The 15,858-nt window shown below is 36.5% G+C and overlaps 1 protein-coding gene and 1 long non-coding RNA gene across 2 annotated transcripts; both read right to left on the bottom strand.

The window, feature by feature from the left end:
• Positions 1-411: 411 nt before the first annotated feature.
• LOC117622148 (4-coumarate--CoA ligase 1-like) lies at positions 412-4,086 on the bottom strand. The gene is made up of 5 exons (XM_034352721.1): positions 2,930-4,086; positions 1,811-2,009; positions 1,184-1,397; positions 910-1,012; positions 412-721 (listed from the first exon to the last, which is right to left on the bottom strand). Exons 1-5 carry the CDS (start codon positions 3,950-3,952, stop codon positions 602-604), a joined length of 1,659 nt encoding a protein of 552 aa, XP_034208612.1. The 5' UTR covers positions 3,953-4,086; the 3' UTR covers positions 412-601.
• A 9,396-nt stretch (positions 4,087-13,482) lies between these two features.
• On the bottom strand, positions 13,483-14,145 carry LOC117623249. Its single transcript, XR_004585105.1, has 2 exons — positions 14,070-14,145; positions 13,483-13,673 (listed from the first exon to the last, which is right to left on the bottom strand). It is a non-coding gene; the product is annotated as an uncharacterized LOC117623249 (long non-coding RNA).
• Positions 14,146-15,858: the final 1,713 nt, after the last annotated feature.

The following is a 15,858-nucleotide window of genomic DNA, read 5'->3' as shown; positions in this document are numbered from 1 at the left end:
GGTTTCATGGACGGAAGGAGGAAAGTGAGAAAATTTGACCAATCTTTAGAGATTATGGGGGTTAAGTGAGAAAATTTCAGTTTTAGAGGGTAAAGTGAGACCGAGAGTTCGTTTCAGGGGATGAAACGGTAATTAAGCCTTTTTTAACTTGTTAACCGGTTCTCAAGTTAACAAGTTTCCTACCTTTTCCTCTTCCCTTTTTTCTTTCTTTTGCTTTTTTAGTTTTAAAATTTTATGATTAATCTTTTAATTGTTCAAAAAATATCTGAAGAATTTCTATAAAATTTCAAACTTCTAACCTATTCTTTTATTTTTGTTATTTCTTAAATTTGATAAATTATTATACGGCACTAGAACGACTATATGGTATAGTTAGTTCACATGTTATAATATGAATGAACAATAAAATTATGGATGAATGAACTTTAAGATTAACATAAAGTACTTTGTTAATTAAGCTTAACATAAAGTACTTTGTAGTTCATTACTTATCCACAACATAATTGGGGAATCTCATTACAACATTTCATAGTAATGACTTCAATCAAGCCTTTTATGATAAGTACATGCAAGCCCTTCCCTCAAATACGCAGGGCAGGACTCAATTTGGAAACCCAGTAGCAAGCTTTGCTCTCAAGTCCTTCCGCAAGATTTTGCCAGATGGCGACTTCGGAATGGCTTCGATGAAAAATACTCGATTTAATCTCTTATAAAATACAACCTGCGTACAATGGCAAAAAAATATTAGTGGCAATTCATACTCAACCAGGCCAATTAGGCAACCTGCCCTAATAATATCCAACAACAGATTGATGCAGCCCATGATAGAAAGAACAATTTTTAGCACCAAAATATATATATATATATATATTTTAAATTACTGTAGGGAAAAAGAAAAAAAAAAGTTACCTGTTTTGAGATAAATTGCTTGATTTCATCCTCAGTGATCTGAGCATTTTTTGACCTTACTACAAATGCAACCGGAACCTCTCCAGCTGCCTCATCCTTCATTCTGAAATCATGTTATATATAATGTCAAAACAATAAATTATTGTTTGTGCGGGTTATATATAATTTTAATTTATTTTACAAAATGCACGTGAATTTTAAGATAAAAAATAAAAACAAACAAAAAACCAAACATGCGTTCAATTCTACTTTTCGTCATAAATTAATCACTTACGGGACAACAGCAGCATCAGAAACACTAGGATGGGTAACGAGCAAGGCTTCAAGCTCAGCAGGGGCCACTTGAAACCCTTTGTATTTGATGAGTTCCTTCAACCGATCAACAATGAAGAGCTCTTCGTCGTCATCAATGAAGCCTATATCGCCTGTATGCAGCCAACCTTCCTTGTCTATGGTTGCCCTTGTGGACTCAGGATCATTAAGATAACCTGAGATTAATTTATGAAAGCCAATCAAAGTCATTAATTAATAATGAGGGGTACTCGAACTTGAGTACAAGGGGATGGACTCACTGCCTTAACTAACTGACCTAACTCACATTTATCACATTCTAAATAACTTTGGATAAAGCTATGGATTTTATTTATTAATCACATTATTCATTAATATTTTCATTAATTTAAAATTCATGAATACACTCAAAATTATTACATTAAGTGACATGAAGCAGGTAAAGAAAAATCATATTAATGTGTAAGCACCACTCGTAAATAATTCGATGATGATAAAGCCCATGCGGAATTTATATTTGGGACATGTACATGGAGTATTATTCAACATTTTTGACTACTCATTTGCTTAAATCATGTATAAATATGAAGCAGTAGAAGGCAAGGCATACCTTTCATGATTTGGTCACCTCTAATGCAAATCTCTCCAGGCTGGTTGCGTGGCAAAGAAGCTCCAGTTTCAGGGTCAACGATCTTGATTTGTGCATTTCTGACGACAGTGCCACATCCCCCTGGCTTCACCCCAAAGGGCTGCTTTGCAAATGCCAATGACATTGTCAACACTGGGCCTGCCTCTGTCATTCCATATCCCTGCACATATCATTCATTTTGGACCCATTAATTTCAACCTAACAATGATTATTAAACTAATTAAGGATGCTTCATCATGATTAGAAATTGAAAAGTCTCCCAAATGAACCAAAATGTATTGGCCAGACGGATATTAATTTGGATTATACTATTAAATGGGTTATATATCAATCATAATAAATAATTTAACGTAAAATATAGATTTGGTGTCACATTCTGAAGTCTACCCTTTGAAAAATACACCAACAATTCCTCAGTAGACCAACATATAAAACACACATATATATAGTATATATACTCTAAGCGATAAGCGATATATATACAACCAATATTTAGTAAGAAAATCATTAATTAACATGACATGTACGTATTACTTGTCACGTTATATGATATTCAAATATAATTTTTTAACATTATTTAAAAAAAAATTATATATTCTAAAACTTGTAACATGTCAATGACTCAAAGTGGTAGGTAGACGAATCTAAATTCATAACACAATTAAATCTCCCTCATGTCATGCTTATTGGTTGGTTTATATTCAGAACTGACCGGCTATCAGAGGATGTACGCACATGTGGTACCAGGTACCTGAATAAATTAAGATAAATGATTTGTTCCCCATTTGTGGTTGGCATGACATTATTCTGTCCTAACGTACGAGTCAAATCTGTGCAACTCACCACCAACTAATTTATACTTTTCTTATCTTTGCAAAAATCAGAGGGGTAAAGAGGGAAAGCGACTTCAAAAGTAAATTTGTTAATCGTAATTATGCTGTCCTAAATTCTAAATCTACAAAGCATACTTAAAATAATAAAAACGACGTCGTTTCAAAAATATAAATAAAGATTAAGATAAATAAAGATAAGTACTTAAGTTTGTGATTCTGAATCTCCCTATATTAATTGTGTACATACCTGACCAAGTGTGACATTAGGAAACTTGGCTCTCACAGTATCTTCAAGCTCCTTCCCCAGAGGTGCCCCTCCACACTTGAGCACCCGAATCGACGACAAGTCGTACTTGTCGAGATCGGGGAACTTGGCGATCGCCAGCACGATCGGCGGCACGATAGGGGCAATACTAACCTTGTGCTTCTCGATCAACCCCAACAGAGAAACAATTTCGAACTTGTTCATCATCAAAATGGCAGCTCCAGCTCTTAGCCCACAAAGCAACACCGAGTTCAAAGAATAAATATGGAAAAGCGGGAGCACGCACAAAACGACGTCGTCACTGCTATAATACAAGTTGGGATTCTCCCCATCTACCTGCTGGGCCACGCTGGTGACGAGCCCCTTGTGGGTTAACATCACCCCTTTCGGCAACCCCGTCGTCCCGGACGAGTATGGCAAGGCGACGACGTCGTTTGGGTCGATGTCCACCTCCGGCATGTCGTTTTCATCCGCTTGGAGAAGCTCAGAGAAATGCAAGCAGCTGGGATCAGGTGGAGAGTCGACGCACATGAGCTTAATATCATGAACATCATCGTGACCGGCCGATGATGATGATGATGACAAGTCCTTCACTTTGTCGTAGTAACATGCCAAGGTGATGATGAGCTTTGCCTTTGAGGCTTTGGCTTGCTTTAGGATCTCCGCGGGAGTGAAGAAAGGGTTCGCTGAGGTCGTCATGGCCCCGCGAAACGAAGCTCCGAGGAAGGCGAAGACAAATTCCGGGGAGTTGGGGAGCAAGAGCATGATGACGTCGTCCTGTTGGACTCCGAGCTTGTTGAGCCCGGAGGCGACTCTGCGCGCTTTGAGCTCCACATCGGCGTACGAATAGATGTCACCGGTGGTGCCGTTGATGATGCAGGGCTTGGAGCTCAAGTGGTTCTTGTCTTGGAAGACATACGAATGGAGAGGGAGGTGTTTTGGGATGGGGATGTCGGGGAGTTTGGAGCGGTAAACGATGTCGTTTGGTGTTGTTTCTATTGCCATTGGAAAAATAAAAATGAAAACGAGATGTTTCAAAGAGAAGAGAAAATGAAGACAAGAAAAATGGATTTGAGCTTAATTGGTGCGTATGGGAAGGGGATGTTCATATACAAGTGGGATTAGGCGGAAAGGGTGGGTGAGGTTGGTGGAGGGAGAGAGATGGGATTATGTAAATGTTTGGGGGACAAAAGTGGGAGAATAAAAATTTGGAGAAAAGTATTGGGGTTGGTGATTGGATGAGGAAGTATTGTGAGTACGTGCGTATGAGGTTGGGTTGGTGAGAGTGGGTCTGGATGGTGGTGGTGGGGGCCAAGCCAATTTGGTTGAAATACTTTTTCAAGGCAGGCTTTTTACCAACCACTGGCTGACGTGGCAGCATAGATCACTGCCCTTCACCTACTACTACAATATTATCCTTTTCTTTATTTTTGTTAAAAAGACAAAATAAAATTACAAATGAACCAGATTAGCCAGAGATCAGATACCAAATTCACCTGGTGAAAAACATGTTGATAAAGCCCCATGATCAACTACCATATTAATGATTCATTGTCTTGTTGCAGTCCTTTGAGCCCACAACTTGTACTACTTCTTTTGTGGGGTTTTAATTTCTTTCCTTGATTTGTTTCTCTTTCTAACATGAAGCCCAAGCCCAAAATGATTTAAGAAAGGAAGACTCCCAACAACTATTCAATTCAATATTTTATATTTTATTATTTTTAAGCTCCACTCAATGATTCAATGAAGACTGAAGTCCAAATTAGTTAATAGCCATAGATATAGTCGTTGGCGGTTTCTTTTAATTTTGAATTTGATTCTTTGTTTTTTTGTCTATTCTCTTTTATCAAGTCTTTTCGGCTCGAGGTTATAGGTCTACTCTGGTCCTGGTTGTAAGAATAGTCAATCTCTTCCTAAACTTTTGTTTATCTACAAGAGAGATTTTCACCGTTGTCCTCATGCTCAAACCTTTCAATAACAATAATAATAATAATAATAATGAAATGAAATTTTCATTGTAAAAAAGAACAAAGGCACCAAATTTCCAGTCCAGCTTAATTATAGAACAAAGACTCAAACTTTAGCCTTTATGTCGATTTTCCACATAAACCCAAGTGATTCAATAAAAAGTACTAATGTTATTAAGTGGGTGATCTTAAACGCTCTTATAAGCATAATTAGTGAACTCCTACCCACAAAAAAAACAGTAAAATGTTTAAAAAGATGAAATGTTTTGATTTTTTTTTTCTTGCGTTTTCTTAGCCCAAAAAAAAAAAGAGGGTAAGTAGGTTTCTACATATTTTATACAATGTTAAATTATATTTTTTTGTTTGGATGATCTTATATTGAAGCAACCATCTTTACCTTCCAGCTAAGAGACTGGTCGATTAGTTTAGAATATCATCTCTAAATCATATTTCCTTTTAGATCCAAACAGATATTAAGCTCCTAGGGTTCATTATTCACATGCTCAAATAGAGAGAGACAGAGAGATCTTGCCTGCTTAATAAGAATAGTTAATAGAAAGGAGGAGAAATAAATTGTATACCCACAAATTCTTTACTTTGAGGCTTGTAAAAACCACAAATGTAAGTGGCACTAATTGCTGTAAAGCTTTTCCATCAAAAGTCTTTGCTATGTCGCCCCATAAATGAACTATAATTTTCTCACTCTTGTATCAACATAGATATTTTATAATAAAAAAATTCTAATAAGAGGTGTAAATTTTTTAAAATTTATAGATATTTTGTTAACATTTTTACTTGATATTTTTAATTTGAATTTCACACTTTGTTTCAAGCCTTGTGTTGTCAACTATTTTTGTTTCCAAATCTTGTAGTGCAATGATACGTCTTAGAACTTCTTGCAATTTAACAAAATGGATAGTCTAAACTACAAAAGGAGGGAAAGTTTCTCACACCCACTACTAAGGTGTCATGGGGGTTTGAACCTAAGACAAATGGTAAGCAAGTCAAGACCCTTTTACACTAGGCTAGACTCCGTTGGCATGACCAATTTTAATATAGTTGGACTGTCAAACAATATGGGTAAAATATTTTCAGGTTGTATTTCATTCTTCCAAAGGAGGTATTTATAATACAAGGATGTAACCCTAGTATGGTCAAACTAGGAAACAAGATAAAATCCTAATTACATAATATTTGTACAAAAGGAAAGAAATATAGTCCTAATAAACTAGGAAATAAATCTCCTAATTAAGCTAGGATATCGCCAACACTCCCCCTTAAGTTGGAGCAAAGATATCACGCATGTCCAACACTCCCCCTTAAATGGAAAAGAAACAATCTCAACATCCACTTTCTCTTTAATAAAATGTCGATCAACCTCCATGTGCTTTGTACGATCATGTTGCACAGGGTTATGAGCAATCGCAATTGCAGCTTTGTTATCACAATACAAATCTAAAGGTTTCTAAGGCGCAAACCCAAGATCTCTCAACAATCTCCTCAATCATAGTAACTCGCACACACCTTGAGCCATCCCACGATACTCAGCTTCAACACTAGACTGAGACATCACTTTTTTCTTTTTACTCCTCCAAGTAACAAGATTATCACTATCAAATGTGAAATACCCAGACGTAGAACGTCTATTAGTGATTGAACCAGCCCAATCAGCATCCATATACCCTTCCACATCTGTATGACCATACTTGAAAAACATTAACCCCTTACCAGGAGTTACTTTCAGATATCTCAAAATACACATCACAGCAACCATATGATCTTCACTAGGAGAATGCATGAACTGACTCACTATACTCACTACATATGCAATATCAGGACGTGTATGAGCTAAATAATTTAATTTCCCCACAAGTCGTTGATAACGCTCTTGATCTGTAGGGACTTGATTAGAATACAACCCCAGCTTATGATTCTATTAACTAGGGGTATCAATTGGTTTACAATCCAACATTCCAGTATTTGCAAGTAAATCCAAAATATACTTTCTTTGAGATAGGAAGATACCATGTTTAGATCTGGCAACTTCAATCCCAAGAGAATACTTCAAATCACCCAATGACTTCATCTCAAACTCGGAAGTCAGATATTCTGAAGATTTTGCATTTCTGCCTGATTATCTCCAGTCATAATCATATCATTAACATAAATAATTAAAGCTGTCAATGTACATTTATAATGCTTTAGAAACAAAGTATGGTTTGAGTTACTCTGCACATACCCAAATTTCTTCATAGATGCTGCAAATCTCCCAAACCACGCTCTTGTAGACTGCTTCAATCCATATAAGGACTTCCGCAGCTTACACACAACACCCTCCTTAGAGATTACATGAATACCAGGAGGGAGATCCATGTAAATCTCCTCCTTGAGGTCACCATGTAGAAATGAATTTTTGACATCGAAATGCAATAAGGGCCAGTCGCGGTTAGCAGCCAGGGACAATAGTACATGCACATTATTGAGCTTCGCCACTGGAGCAAAAGTCTCCAAATAAGTATAACCCTTTATACCAATCTAGCATTGTAACGGTTAATAGAACCATCAACCTTATGCTTCAAAGTAAACACTCATCTGCATCCAACAGCTTTCTTCCCTCGTGGCAAAGGAACTAAATCCCATGTTTTATTCTTGTTCAAGGCATCTATTTCAACATTCATGGCATCTATCCATTTGGGGTTAGATAAAGCATCTCGCAGCTTAGTTGACACACATACACTAGATACTTAACACAAATATGATGCATATGACTTGGACAAACAATGAGTTGACACTAGGGGTGGGCATGGTCCGGTTTGGACAGATTTTTGCCTAAAATTATAACCGAATTCGGTACTATTCTTTCGATTTGGTTCGGTTCAGTTTTAACAAAAAAATTTCAGAACTGTCAAGTTCGGGTTGAATCGATTTTGGTTCGATTTTGAACTGGATTATTCAAATTATTTTTTGATACAAATTTCAACTGAAATTTTATTTTTTTGACTTGAAAAGTAATAAATTATTTAATTTCATATAAAAATAAATATTAAAACTAGAAAAGAGAGATGTTTTGAAATTGAACTTGGATAAATATTAGTTATGAGATTAAAAATGTAGCATTGAATATAAATAAATATTGAAATTATATATTTTTTTAATTTCACCGGTTTGGTTCGGCCCGGTCTAATTTTTGAAGACATAGAATCGAATCCAAAACCGTTCCAAACTGGTCTGGTTAGATTTTTGACCGGTTGTTGACGTTTTTGTCAACTCGATTTTTTTCATGTTTTTTTCAGTGCGGTTCGGCTTGGATTTCCGGTTTGCCAGTTTGAATGCCCAACCCTAGTTGATACATAATGGCTAATGAGATATTTAGACTTGGCACGTATATCAGGAGAATATTATTATTTAAGTTTCCCACGAGTGGTTCATGGGAGTAACTGATAAGTTGACACATATAGATAATTAGAAATTACCTCACTTGATTCATTATCACGAGTAGATTGGGGCACTGGCAGAGCAGAGGGGGTTATTGCATCGAACTTATCCACACAAGAATCAATATCACTATTTTCATATGCAGGCAACTGGTCGCTTGCTTCAATGTGACCGGTCATTTCGACACCGAGTGCATCTGCTTCATCTCCAGATACCGACGACCGATCGAGTTCCAAAGGGAATCGGTCATTTCTTCATAGAGACCACATGTTTCATCTTCATATATGGGCTCGCTTGCTTCAATGCGACCCGTCGTTTCGATCCTGAGAGCAGTATCTTCAAACACATCATTGTCCAATTCAAGCCCAAGATTCTCCAATCCAAGACTCTCCAATTCACTCTCCATCGCCCCCTGAATTGGAGAGGAGGGAGAGACATAATAAGGCACTTCTTCATAGAAAGTCACGTCCAACGTAATATGCACTTTCTGGGTAAGTGGATGACAGCATTTATAACCCTTCTGAGTAGCGGAGTAACCAATAAAGACACATCGCAGAGCACAAAGATAAAGTTTACTCTATTGATAAGAGTAGACATGAACATAGCCAACACACCAAAAAACTTTAAGGGGCAACTTAAATATGGAGACAGGGGAAACATGGTCACCAAACACATCATGCGAAGTCTTGAAATCAAGAACCCGGCTAGGAGTACGATTAATCAAATAGGCAGCAGTCAGAACAGCATACCCCCAAAGATGATGGGGAACATATATATCCAAGATGAGTGAGCCGACAACTTCAAGCAACTGTCGGTTCTTTCTTTCAGATACACCATTTTATTGAGGGGTAAAAAGGGTTGTCGTTTGGTGAATAATACCTTGAGCACGGAAGAAAGATGCCAAAGTATTATTTACATATTCGTCTCCGTTATCAGTCCGGAATACTTTGGTCCGAGCATGAAATTGAGTAGACACCACAGTACAAAACTCTGGAGGGATGGAAGTAGCATAATGTTTATTTTTCAGCAAGAAAACCCAAGTGAGTCGAGTACAATCATCAATAAATGTGACGAACGAATGAAATCCGTTCAAAGTAACGCGAGCCGGACCCCACACATCAAAATGCACTAAATCAAAAGGCTTTGCAACTTTACTGTCACTTAAAGGAAACACAATGCGATGACTCTTGGCCAAAATACATGTCGCACACTTAAAACTAGACTCATCACAAGAGCAGAATAAAGATGAAAACAGACGCTTAAGATAGCCAAATGACGGGTGTCCCAAGTGACGATACCATAACCAAATTTGTTGTTTGTCTTTGACAATGGAACTTTGAACAGTATTAACTATACAATCACGAACTGGTGTAGAAGGCAATGTCAAATAGTATAATCCCCTATCCGTTCACCATGCCTAATCGTCTCGTGAGTCTTAAGATCCTGAAAAGAGTAATGTGTATGATAGAAAGTAGCAGAAGCATTAAGTGTATCAAGTAATCAACCAACAGATAACAAGTTACAATGGATATTGGAAACTAATAACATACGAGACAAGGACAGAGTAGGAGTGAGAGAGATTATGCCATCGCCAGTAATTGGAGAGGGCAAGTCATTAGCACTAGTTATGTATGGGTTAAAGGTGTTACTAGACAACTCATCAAAAAAATTAGCATCATAAGTCACATGATCAGAAACACCAATGTCAATTATTCAAATATTAGAGCCAGTACCTGGAATAGAGTCAGAAACACACAAATTTGCAGAAGCAGTAGCAACAGCACCAATAATTGAGTTATCACCCATGATTGCAACAAAAACTTAACAAACCACGATAGATTATACAACGGAACACAGTAGAGGCACAAATATTGCAAATGCAGGAAGACAGGCACGAACATAGCAGAGTACACAACGGAACACAGCAAAGGCAGAAAAATGGCAGATGTACGAAGACAGAAATCACACAAACACAGTAGAGGCACAAACACTACAACACAACACACAAACCCAGGAGGGCACACATGGCACAGGTAGAAAAAAATATGGGGCTAGAACATGGGTGAGCACAACGCACAGGTCACTAGAAAAGTTGGCTTTGATACCATGTCAAACAATATGGGTAGAATATTTTCATGTTATATTTCATTCTCCAAAATGAGGTATTTATAGTACAAAGATGTAACCCTAGTAGAGTCAAACTAGGAAACAAAATAAAATCATAATTACACAATATATGTACAAAAAGAAAGAAATATAGTCTTGATAAACTAGGAAATAGGAAATAAATCTCCCAGTTTGTTACAATTATTCACGATGTTCTCACAAATAATTGTAACAAACATTTTTTTTTAATGAAAAAATTGTAACAAACTCTAGGGTTCAGATTCTTAATAGAAAAATCGTTTTGACTCCCAAAAAAAAATAATTTGAGATTAGAGTTGCCTTCCATCAAACTACAAAAAGATTAATTATTTCCCATTTCAAAAAGAAAAAGAATTGCCGTTTAACCCATGAGCGTATATAACGGCTAGTTTTTCCCGTTTGCTTCGGCTCCAATTAACCTTGAGTCAACTATCGGTCAACTTAGAATTCCTTTATATACCCTGTTACCCTCCTCTCTCGCTATTCACTCCTTCGCTGTTTGTTTCTTCAATTCAATTATTTCCATTGTTGATCTCTTTCAGAGTTGAATTCATTAATGGCTCCTCCTCAATTAAAATCCAAGAAACCCAAGAAGATGAAGATGAAGATGAAGCCGCAGGTTCTTAAAATCGACGCCGATGGTGGCTCTGTTCTGAAACCCGCCTTGGCCAGGAGAATGTCCACTCTGAAGAAAAAGGCCAGCGAACTCTCGACATTGTGCGACGTTGCCGTCTGCGTGGTCTCTGTTGGGGCCAACAGAGAAATCGAGACTTGGCCGGAAAACCAACAAGAAGCGAAATCAATTCTTCTCAAACACAAGAATCTAGGGAAATTGGGAAAGAAAATTGAAAAGGGTTCATTCTCGGCCAGAAAGGGTACTGATTACAGTTTCTTGGAAACCATGTTAGAGGCTTTGAATGAGAGAATTGGAGTTGTGATGATGAGGGATGGTGGTGGTACCAAAACTAGAACAACTAGTACCTGCAGTTTCATGGAATTCTACGAAAATATCATGGGGACTAGTGTGCTACCAGATCCACCCGATCAACAACAATCAATGTTGCTTGTTGATCAAGTTCCTCATCACCAACAAGAAGATTATTCCACCACAAATTCGGAAGGTTTCTTTTTGGATGATCTTCATATTGCTGCTGCTTCACCAACCATGAGCAGCATTGATGATTATGTGAGTTGGCTATTGGAAGATCATAATGATGTTGGTTTGATGAAAGATTATATCCAATTTTGTTATAGTGACTTGGCCTCTCCTCAAGACCCACAGCAGCAGCAGCCGCCTTCTTCATTGCAGCTACCTCAGACTAATTACTAGTTGGCTTCAGAATAATCAGAATTCAAGAAATCTTGTTTTTCTTATATATTTTTAGTGTTTATTCATTAGAGGGCAAACCTCAGTTTCAATGTTTATCAAGTTGAAACTCAACACCTTTTGTATTCTCTGTACTATGTGGACAGCTAATGAGAGAGAAATTGTTACCCATTACATTGTTGGATAAGTGGTGTCTCTTGTTTTTGTTTACAGTTTACTTGCAACATTTTTACTTTCATTTTTATTCGATTTTTTTTTCTTCAGAGAAGGCGGTATGATTTTATTCATTAGAGGAAAAGAGATAAGTATAAAAGGCGGACATTTTTATTTGAGTTTGGTGTATCTAATTCAAACTTTTAATGACTTTTATAGAGTTTAAAAATCTGGAGGTATTCAATTTAGACTTTTAAAGAGTATTTAAAAGTCTAGTGATATTCAATTGTGACTTTTAAAAAGTATTTAAAAATTTGGTGGTATTCAGTTATGACTTTTAAAAAGTATTTAAAAATTTGGTGGTATTCAAAAAGTTAATGACTTTTAAAAAGCTTTTTAAATGACTTTTCCATACTTTTAAGGCTAATTATTAAGAGCAAAAGTCTTGCCAAATTACTAGTGACTTTTATCAACTTTATGAAAGTATTTAAGAATTTGTCATCTCTATGAAAGTCACTCACTTAAAAAAAGTCTTAATAAGTATGAATTGGATACACCCCCCTTAAGCTGACTAGAAGACTCTGCTCCTCTTTCTTAGTCCCAATAAAGAAAAATGTATCAGTTCTTTTTTTTCTTCAAGTTTTTATCTATTTACTTACTTTTTATTTATTTTCGCTTTAAAGTATAAAACCCATCTGTTAAAGTCAATTTGTTATTAGAAAAGCGTCTTCGTTGTTCAGGGGTTTTAATGGGGAAGGTGGGGTTTTAGAGGTGTAAGTGTTATTTTGTTGTTGTTCAATGTGTTGGTGCGTGTGGTGATAGGAATTGCCATTGTTGCTGAAACTCATGTAGTTTCATTTGATCAGTAGGTTTTCGTTTACGGTTTCACATTTAGAAAGTGAAGTTATCTAGTTTTATAACACTGAAGTTATCCAAATTTAGTTTATATATAATTTACAAATTTTCAATCAAAGGTTTTCACTTTTGATTTTGAAGAAGTTTCTAGTGTATGTGGGTGGCTCGTTTGAGAGTACTTCTGGAACAGTTAAAAGCGCTTTTCGACAATCAAAAACGTTTCTGACAGCATTTGGCTAGGGCTGGGCACGGTTCGGTTTGGACCGATTTCGGGGAAAAAATGGAACCTGATCCGATAGTGCAGACCGGTTCGGTTTGGACCGGTTCTGCTCAACATCCATACAGAAATCCGAACCAAACCGGACCTGGTTCCGGTTCGGTTCCTGCGGTTCCCGTTTTTTTTTATTTATAATTTAAATATTTAACAAATCTGCCCAAAATGTATTTATATACTAACATACCCCAAATTTGAGGTTCCATCAAGCTTTCAAACCAACTTCAACATCCAATACAATCAAATTACAACTCCAAATTCAAATGAATCCAACTTCAACAAAAATTCAATCCAAATTCAAATGAATCCAACAACAAAAATTCAATCCAACTTCAACATCATCAAAATGAATCCAACTTCAACAAAAATACAATCCAAATTCAATCCAACTTCAACATATAAATTACAACCCAAATTAAATCAAACTTCAACAAAATAAGTTCCAAAATAAATTACTAGCCAAATACAACCCAAATTCAACCAAATATACATTACAACCCAAATTAAATTCCTCCTAACATTGAAAAGTAGTTGGAGCTATGGTGCTAGGTGTGGATGAACTCATAATATCTACATAAAAAAACATAAACACATTAAAACATTAGTCCAACATACATATTATATAATACATTAATAAAGCACATATAAAATTACAAAGACATACCTAATTCAATCGATTCATAGAACTCCATCTCTTGAATTGTTGGCTCATATTGTAAAGAGGATATGTCATCCGACCTTAACCAATTTTGAGAGCAAATTAAGGCCTCCACAATCTTAGGAGTCAAAGAATTTTGCGAGTGATTCTACTTTTTTTTTTTTCCTTTGTTGCAAGATTAAAAACAATTAGGTGGGAGCATAAATTTGCCCCTTGAGTTAAGTATTTCGATATCTCCCAATTAAAGTGAAAAAACCAAATCCCAAACTGATACGATTTCATAAGAGAAAAGGAGAGCAAAGACTTACAGCTTCAATGTCAATTTTGTAAACCCAAAGCTTCCTTCTTTCTCTGCAACTTGTTCTATATGCCACAACAATATGCCCAACAGCCAAAACCATTGAGCAGAAGCACCAAACACATACTCTGCTCTTACATACTCTGCAATATGCCCAACAATATGCAGAATATCAACACAATGCCTTACGAAGTTCAATTTAGTTCTTAGCTTTTAAAACTTAAGATCTTGCATTTGTTGATGTCTATTAACTGCAAACATTTGGAGTAAGACAACAAACCCAGAAAAGCAAATAAATAAATAACTTTGCATCAACAATGAACCCCTATACATGAACTACAAAATCAATAAGCAGACCATCAATGGTTCCAAAATAGTTGAGTAAGAACTGAAAATGCATCTAGGATCCATTGTAATTTTTGCTTAATTAGCAAACCAAAAAATTGAAAGCAACATACAATACAAAGCACAACTTCAAATTTATATTGGCTTCTAACTATAACAGGATCCGAATTGAGACAACAGTTGTAGAAAGGTTTAACATTTTATCTCTGTTCTCTCCCTACATCATTCCAGCAATAGACAAAGCAGCAAATAGTATAAATAAATTTAAAGAAAATCAATTTAACGTAATCAAGATTATTAAAATCATACCAATAAGGCCATATCAAATTTGCATCTCTTATATTGTTTTTACTTCTTCTTTTATTTGCAGAGGCACTGCGTGAGTTTGTGAACTGAGCTGGGAGGTAGACGGAGGCAGGAAAAATGGATGCAGATGCTAAGGACGAAGGTTACAAACTTCCACCAGATTTTCAAGAAAATACTAAAGAAGCACTTGTCGATTTCACTGTGACCGACTCCACAGAGCTTTGGCTCATTGATTTGCCTAAAGATCAAGTATGTTTCTTTTTGGGTGGGGGGCTCTTTTCTAATACTTTGTATCAATGCCAGTTTATAAGTTTTCAGTACAAAGAGAGACGAAAAATATGCAAGCTTTAATAATCTGTCCAAGTCATTACAGTGTTGTGCTTTTCTCGCTTGAGAGGGGAGTGATTATGGAAAGTGCTTTTTTTAATCTGGGAAGAAGTTTTACACTGAACTAGTTCATGGAATCACAATGCGAACAACAAACTAAAAAGGAGAGAGATAGAGAGAGAATCTGACCTGCAACGACTGAGAGAGGCTAAGAGAAGAGCGGCGGCAGAGAGGGGTGTGACTGTGACGTGCTGGTTGAGAGAGAGGTTTGGAATCGGTGGCTGGTGGCTGGCGGCTGGCAGAGTATGAAACGAAATGGGAGGGAGGAGAGGAAAGAACGAAGAATGAAAAAACCTAATCTGAAATTGGTGTAATCCTGTGTGTGTGCTACCTATGGTAGCAGCATACACACCCAATCAAAATTTGACAGGTATGAAAATATATATAATTTCAAATATAAATATATATATAATATTTAAAAATATATATAAATTAATTCTATTGGACCGGTTCGGATTGGACCGGTTCCTTAGGATGGAAAACCGGAACCGAAACCGGTCTGAACCGGTTCGGTTTGGATTTTTCTCGGTTTTTGACTTTTTTGGTCAACACGATTTTTTTCGGTTTTTTTCGGATTGGTTTGGTTTGGTTTTACTGTTTTGCGGTTCAAATGCCCACCCCTACATTTGGCAGAAAAATTTAAAAGTGCTTTTGGGCCATAGAAGCTCTTTCTGGAGAAACACCTGTCATGTGCTTCTTCAGGAAGCACTCCCAAATGCTTTTCCAAGAAGCACTTCGGTTTCTTAAGAAAATTTCAACGT

The sequence above is a fragment of the Prunus dulcis genome, chromosome 3, assembly GCF_902201215.1.
Source record: "Prunus dulcis chromosome 3, ALMONDv2, whole genome shotgun sequence".
Lineage (NCBI taxonomy): Eukaryota > Viridiplantae > Streptophyta > Magnoliopsida > Rosales > Rosaceae > Prunus > Prunus dulcis.
Note: the sequence above shows the minus strand (reverse complement) of the source record. Positions and strands in the feature narration are given on the sequence as shown.